The 7,466-nt window shown below is 38.3% G+C and overlaps 1 protein-coding gene across 3 annotated transcripts in view; it reads right to left on the bottom strand.

Annotated features, from left to right (window-relative positions):
• Positions 1 to 1,679: 1,679 nt before the first annotated feature.
• The window catches only part of LOC109103080 (myocyte-specific enhancer factor 2A-like), a 27,657-nt gene continuing 21,870 nt past the window's right edge, over positions 1,680 to 7,466 (bottom strand). For 2 of the 3 annotated variants that reach the window (XM_042759540.1, XM_042759539.1), the window contains exons 6-11: positions 5,757 to 5,807; positions 4,824 to 4,966; positions 4,683 to 4,709; positions 3,706 to 3,823; positions 3,493 to 3,619; positions 1,680 to 2,486 (exon numbers count right to left, since the gene is read on the bottom strand). In XM_042759540.1, coding sequence (XP_042615474.1) covers positions 2,147 to 2,486; positions 3,493 to 3,619; positions 3,706 to 3,823; positions 4,683 to 4,709; positions 4,824 to 4,966; positions 5,757 to 5,807 — 806 coding nt within the window. In that variant the 3' untranslated portion in view covers positions 1,680 to 2,146. The remainder of the gene's footprint in view (positions 2,487 to 3,492; positions 3,620 to 3,705; positions 3,824 to 4,682; positions 4,710 to 4,823; positions 4,967 to 5,756; positions 5,808 to 7,466) is intronic. The other variant, XM_042759541.1, reaches the window with a different exon arrangement.

The raw sequence follows: 7,466 nt of genomic DNA, 5'->3' as shown, positions 1-7,466 counted from the left end.
ACATACAAAATATGAGGCGCTAGGGGTGCTTGCAGGACCGGTTTGAGATAAACGATTAGCATAATTCATGAGCACGAGCAGATATTATTACTGGGCCGGAAGTTGCCCTTAATTGGGCAGGTAGGCTGGGTCTAAAAAAAAAAAAATCTGCTGATTTAACTATTTAAATCTAAATCGACTATTTAATCCATATTAATGTTTCTCAGTGCCATTCTTTAAGGTTTAAATATAATGACTAGATCGCTGGGAAACTATCACGCTTGCGGCGCGGTCACGTGACACGTGTTACTTTTCTCAGCGCTGTTAAGGATGCACAAGTAAGACGGGACTCAATGGAGATTTCTGCGAAACACACGCATCGTCTCAAAAGAAATAGATTTGTTGTCGTTCTTTGGTCATACGAAACAATCTGCACAAGAAAAGTCTCAAGTAAGAATAAGTACTGGACGAATTAAGTTTAGATTGTATTGATGCAGTAATGTATTGTTCTATGTAGGGAGGCTGTCATCTAGTGGTTAAAGGGTCAAGTAACTACAAGGTTACAGGTTTAATTATGCATTTATATAATTTATATCACATTTTTGGTCACCCCAGGTTGATCCAGATGTAACATCTCTTGAATCAGCTAAATATGTTTTCTTCTTTGCAACTGATGCAATAAAGCACTGAATTAATGTTTAATGTTCTGATCACTCAAGAAAATCCCTTTGACTAAATTTAAAACTTCTTTCCAGTAGTGTTCAATGCAAAACGTGAAATGTGAAAGTGATGGGAACAATACGTCATCTCTGTACGCTGTGGTGATGAGGAAAAAAATTCAAAGTACATCATCAAAGAATTCAGATCCTGTAAAATACCACAAACACGACCTAGTTAATTATTATATAGATGAAACCTTTTATAGCTCTGAAGCAGTTAAATCACACAGACAGCAACAGAAGTGAATAATATGATGTTTATTGCCATTTATCAGAATAACAAACAATAAAGGGGTCAGCTGGATTTGAGAAAAAACAACTAATAGAGTTCCATAGAGTGCATTGATTTTATATGTCATGAAGGAAAATTTTGAGGACATTGGCCTAAAAACATACTGTGTCAGTAAAGAGTAAAGTTGTCGAATAAAACCTGGCATTAGCAGCAAAATACCTAAATGTCTCATCGGAGACTTTAATTTTAACAAAAAAAAAAGAAAACATAAAAAAACCTCAAATCTCAACTTTACATCTACACCAACACAAACAACATAAACAAAAAAAAGAATAAAGGATAAAACACTATAAAAGACATTTAAATACTTTTCATGTATTTTTAAATGCTTGTGTAATTTTAAAGTGACAGTATTTACATTGTGTAAATGATATTAAAAATCTAATTCACAAATATGTATATATTTTTTGTGAATATGACATGTTTATAGCGTGTTCTCTTATAGAGGGATTGTGGTTTTAAGAAGAAAAAAAAAGTCAAATGTATGATTAGATCATTTTATCAGCCACAAAGGCATTTGGTTACATTAATAAATCTAATTAATCAATGATTTTTGGGCCGTTTTATTATCTGTCCACCACAAATCTTGAAAGAACTGAAAGTGTCATTTGGCCGCCAGTTGATGATTGAAATGCAGATACCTGAGGTACACCTAAAACTTGACAGACAAGTAAACACTCCACGGAAGATTAAGTTTGCCATTTCAAACAGGTTTTTTTTTATTTTTCCTATAGCACAAAAATGAAACAAAATGAAATGTCTTTTAAAAATTTTGATTACTAGGGCATCAAACTCATATACTAAATGACAGCAAATAGTAAATCCCTATCAATATTTATATGGCTTTGAATGAGGATTCAGATAAACATACAAAAGATAAAATAACACATTTGGCTTGCAAAAAATAATATACTGCAAATAATGCAGCAAAGCTAAAAAAAAGAAAAAAAGAAAAAAAAGTCAGACACTTCATACCTTAGATTTTTATCAATATGAAAATCCTAAAACAATACAAACAACGGAACACACCCATTTACAATAACTGTCTTTGTATTTCCCTTTTAGAGACACTTCTTCACACTTCTGAAGCAGCACTTTGTGTTTGTTGCACTACAACAGCAGTCTGCATATCCTAAATGTAATTTAAAAAGCCATCCTAAGTTACCCAGCTCTCTGTGCGCATGCGTTTGACTGAGGGATCTTCTTGGTTTTCAGTCTCTGGTGATAATCCACTGCTTTGTCCTGATGTAGCGGTGATTGTGTGAGAGTCCAGCCGCTGGTCCTCACGGTCACTACCCTCATATGAACTACCAGAAGAGCTGAAGCTCTCGGCAGGAGAGTGGCCCACTTCTTGTCTGGAGTTGGGCCGAGGCCTGGGGTGGATGGTGTGGTAGAGCGAGGGGCCGGCATGCTCTCTTTGAGGAGAGATGGGCTCTGATTTGATGCTGATGGAGTTGGTGGAAGAGTCAGGGGCCTGAACTTGAGGTTGTGTGGTTCTGGAGAGAACAAGGATGGTTATTTTACACTACTGTTCAAAGGTTTGGAGTTGCTAAGACTTCTTATGTTTTGGAAGAAATTAATATTATTTTTACATTATTTTATTTAAAAATATTCATTTATCAAAGGTGACAGTAAAGACATAATGTTTAATGCTGTTCTTTTAAACTTTCTATTTATCAAAGAACTCATCCAAAAAAAAAATATACGTGACCCTGAACTACAAAACCAGTCTTAAGTGTCAATTTTTCTAAATATACATGAAAGCTGAATAAATAAGCTTTCCATTGATATATAGTTTATTACGATTAGACAATATTTGGCTGAGATATAACTATTTCAATCTCTTTGTTTTTTTACTGTGTTTCTGATTTAATAAACGCAGCGTTGGCGAGCATAATAGACATGAAAGAAAACATTAGAAAAAAAAAAAACAATCCCAAACTCACCAACAGAACTGAATGTCTTGAAGTCAACATGAAAACAAAATTTACATAGTTAAAGACATTATGTTTTATATTTAGTATTATTGGTCTTACTGTGCATGATTCATAAATGCAGGTTATTCTAAAGAATAAAATGTTAGCACAAATAATAAATGTAACTGTCTCTGAAAAAAAAAAGTAAAATGGTTTATGATCGCTGGTTTAGGTAGTTGAAAAGCTGAGCTAGGTGGGACCTGCCTGGACCATTTGAACCAACAAAAAAGAGCCTGATCCACTGACCTATTATAGATCAGGGGCCTGAGCATCTAAAACTGGTATGGCTTTTACCTTAGGTTAAGGTTAACTTTTACCTTACTTCGTCCAGTTTCGTGAACTGAAAAGCTTCCAGCTAGTCAAACTAACTCTGACCAGATTTAATACATTGTTTCACTTTTTAAACATGAAGTATATTTCAAATCAGGTATAAAATCTGTCTGCAGTTTAACACTTTAACACTAATGGGTGAATGAAGGAAATGCATGCCATAATGTGGAATCACACCTCAATCCCACAATCTCACCTCTGAGCACTGAAGCCTGGCCGACCATGTTGGCTGTGTTTCCATGAAGACCCTGGTGCTGATGTGACAGCATCTGGTGAACTGAAGCTGTGTAAAGAACTGGGCTCTGTACTGCTCAAGGCAAAATCTATAAGAAACGAAAGGGTTAAATAGTAAAATAGTCCAGAATCTAGTATTATTAGATGATTCATTATGTATAGGCCAATAATATACCTGTACTGAATGATGAAGTCATGGCTGAGTACACAAGGCCCTGAGGATGCAGACTGGGGGTTGCCACGGATACCACAGGCGTAGTCAGTGATTGGCTGGACTGAGAGTTGTCTATTTGCTGAGGTTTAAATAAATGAAGAACATGGTGGAAACAACAGGGGTTGATTTGTGTGAAGGAAAAAGCTACTTACAGACAACAATAACACTGTATTCAGTCTATACTCATTATTCATTAATTTTCATGTTTTTTCTTCAAAATTATCAGTGAAGATACATCATACTGCACTGCCGGATTAAGCAGACTACCATACATCACTTTGCAAAATAATGCAGAAAGTTGGAGCTGATATTATGAATAAGTGCAGCTAATTAGCTAACATAAACAACACCAACAAATCTGGGCACTTTATCCATACTTAAAATGACTAAATGTCACTATATTAAATGAAAAACAAAACAGAACAGAACAGAACAGACCAAACAAAGCAAAACAAAATAATAAAATAAAATAAACAAAATGAACACAAAAGAACAAAAAACAAAATAAAACAAATAGAAATAAGCAAAGCAAAAATAAAACAAAATAAAAGAATGCAACAAAAAACAAAACAAAAAAACAAGAGAAAGTGGAACAGAACAAAACAAAGCAAAACAAAAATAAGATGAAAAAAAAAAACAGAACAAAAAAACAAAAACAAAGCAAAACAGAACAGAACAAAAATAAAATAATGGAGCAAAAGAAAAGAAAAGAAAACAGAAAAAAGCAAAGCAAAAATAAAATACAACAAAATATACATACAGAAGTGTCTTAAATGTCTAAATAATCTTTCACTGAACCACTAGATGGCCTCATAGCATGTGACTGTTAAACACAAGGCAGCTATAACAATACTGATTTTCTTAAATTTTTTATGAGCTAGTTAATGAGTCATTTTTAAAAAGATTTTCTGAATAAAATATGATCAAATTCCCCTTACCAAATGTTCCTCTCCTTCCTCTTGCGGTGCAAAAAATAGATTTAAGGACAGTTTCAGACAGGTCAATACGTTCTCATTGTCAGGATGTTTCACTGGCATACTGCAGATATGTTGTTGATGGCAGACAAAAGAAACTCTCACCAGTGAAGAGACAGTGCCCTTGCACACAGTAGGAATGAGCACTCTGAGATTAGGTTTACGGCCCACTGTTGACGATGCTTGAGATTTTGCCGAAACAACTCTTCCCATATGGTTTCCTTCTGAACTACCAACAAATCCATTGGCTGAATGAGGTACAACAAAAAGGGATATTATTAAAATTTGGGTGAGGTATATGTTAAAACTGTGTGCTAACGTCAAAAAGGTACACCTTGTGTGGGGAGGATCAGTAAGGACAAAATAATTTAAAAAACTGAATAATATTATTGGCACGTACACTAAGTTTCAAAAGTTTGGGGGCAGTAAGATTTTTTAATGTTTTTTGAAGAAGTCTCTTGTGTTGCATCAAGGCTGCATTTATATGATCAAAACTACATTAAAAACAGTAATATTGTGAAATATTATTACAATTTAAAATAACATTATTTATAACCTGGAGCATTTCATTAACAGACAAATCAGGAATGCAGAAAGGACTAGTGGTGGATAAGGAGATCAGTTTGTCCTGCATGAGGTCATGACCTCGTATCCTGACCACACCAATCATCATCAGTGATTAACACACAGAGACATTACTGTATAAACACACATACAGTACAGGATCTGCCACATTCTCAGCTACTTTCATTTATATGCTACATGTATAAGTGCAGTACATAGTGACAACTTGATGGCTTTCATACCCATAATACAGTAAATTACAGTAAACTATATACACATCCAGCCCTTTAAAAACATTCACCTGATTTGTGAATGATTTGTAATCTTATCTCTCTTTTAAGTAGAATTGGACAGCATGCAGGGAAGTAAATCACATGTTTAATGTGTGTTCTTTAAATATACTGGCACCTTAGTGGAACTTCATCATTACATTTGGACACATTGTATAAGTTAACCAAAAAAGGAAGTACCTACCCACATGACTGGAGTGCACACCATTTGGAAGAGTGGCATCTGGCATCCCATCTGAACATATGAAAATTAATCAAACAAACAAGACTCTCATATGACTGTTTAAAGTTATAGTTCACCCACAAATTAAACTTTGTTATCATTTACTCACCCTCAAATTGTTCCTAACCTGTATGAATTTATTTTTTCTGTTGGATTATTATACAGGTGAGATGTTGTTCCTGCTTTGGCTTTTTGGCCTGTCGCACCACCCCCAGTGCTTTTAGGTCAGCTGCAGGGTCGTCAGCTGGAGGCTGCCGATCACTAATGTTTTGCCCCCCTATACCAGTACATCTCCCGGCGGTGGCATGTAGGGGTTGTCTCCCTGCCACCCCCTGCAGCTCCCTTTACAGAGGGGTTGTCACCAACCCGTTGTGCTTTGTCTGGAGCACCAGCTCCTTTGTCTACCAGCTCCTTTATGGTTTTCCGCAGGTTTGACCCTGCCACTCCTGCACCATGAAACAGCTGGACTGCTGTTCTGCCCACAAAGCCCTGACACCTGACCTCCACTGGGTAGACCCTGGCTCTCCAGCCCACCTCTTTGCACTCCGCTGCCAGCTCGGAGTACTTAAGATGCTTCCTTTTGTGGGCTGCTGTCATGCCTTCTTCCCAGTGGATGGTCAGTTCAATGAGGAGGACCCTTTTCTCCACTGTGGACCACATGACAATGTCTGGCCAGAGGGTAGTTGTCACAATCTCTCTTGGAAAGACTAGCTGCTTCCAGAGGTCTGCCAAGATCTGCTGGGTGTGAGCATGGTGTTCCTTTTCTGAGGAGGAGGTTGGAGCATGCTACCAGACTTGACAAACCCTGCCGGGAAAAGCTTTGCGGCTGCTGATGTGCGATTTGCTGCTACCCTACAGCTCTTCAGGAACTCCACCAGCTTGGCCAGGACTTGATCATGGCGCCAACTAAAACATCCCTGGATTAACGCCACTTTGCACCCTGATAAGATGTGCTAGATGCTTGCTTTTTTGTTGCCACACAGGGGACAGCCTACTTCGTCTCCAAACCACTGGGTGAGGTTCCAGGGGCATGGGAGGGTGTCATAGGTCACCCTTAACACAAAGCTGAGCCTGGATTGTGGCGTCCTCCAAATATCTGCCCAGGTGATGCGCCTGGTCACGTCCCATCATGTCCAGGCTCCTTGACTGCCCTGGGATATTGCCTTTACGTGGATGCGCTTCTGCTTCAGCCTGGTAATTTCATCCACCACCATGGTCTTCTGCTGCCTCTTGATGGCTTTAGACCAGAGCTGCTGTGGCGCTCCCCAGCCTAGGCCAGCCCGACTGGTCTGGACTAACCCCATCACCTCTCCATGTTGCAGAATAGAGATAGCATGCTCTACTTCAGCTTGCGCCTTCCAATTGAGGCCTGTGCGGATGGGGACTTTTGCATTCCTTATAAGTGGGTCAGCTGAGTCCTTTAGCTCCAGTACAAGGCATGCCTTCTCTTACTTGTACCCTAGGCTGATGGATTTGATGGGGAGCTCCAGCATATTCCGGCTGAAGAGACCTGCAAGCCCAACCACTTTCGAATGTAGCTATTCGAATGTAGCCTCGCCGGCTGTCCATCCTGCTAACCTCTGATATGGGAATTTTACAGACCTTTAGAGGCCACAGCACTCATTGGTATAATGTGTGCTGGTAGCACCACACTTTGTGCTTCCCAGGCAG

The sequence above is a fragment of the Cyprinus carpio genome, chromosome A7 (genome assembly GCF_018340385.1).
Source record: "Cyprinus carpio isolate SPL01 chromosome A7, ASM1834038v1, whole genome shotgun sequence".
NCBI lineage: Eukaryota > Metazoa > Chordata > Actinopteri > Cypriniformes > Cyprinidae > Cyprinus > Cyprinus carpio.
This window is presented reverse-complemented; position numbering and strand designations above follow the sequence as displayed.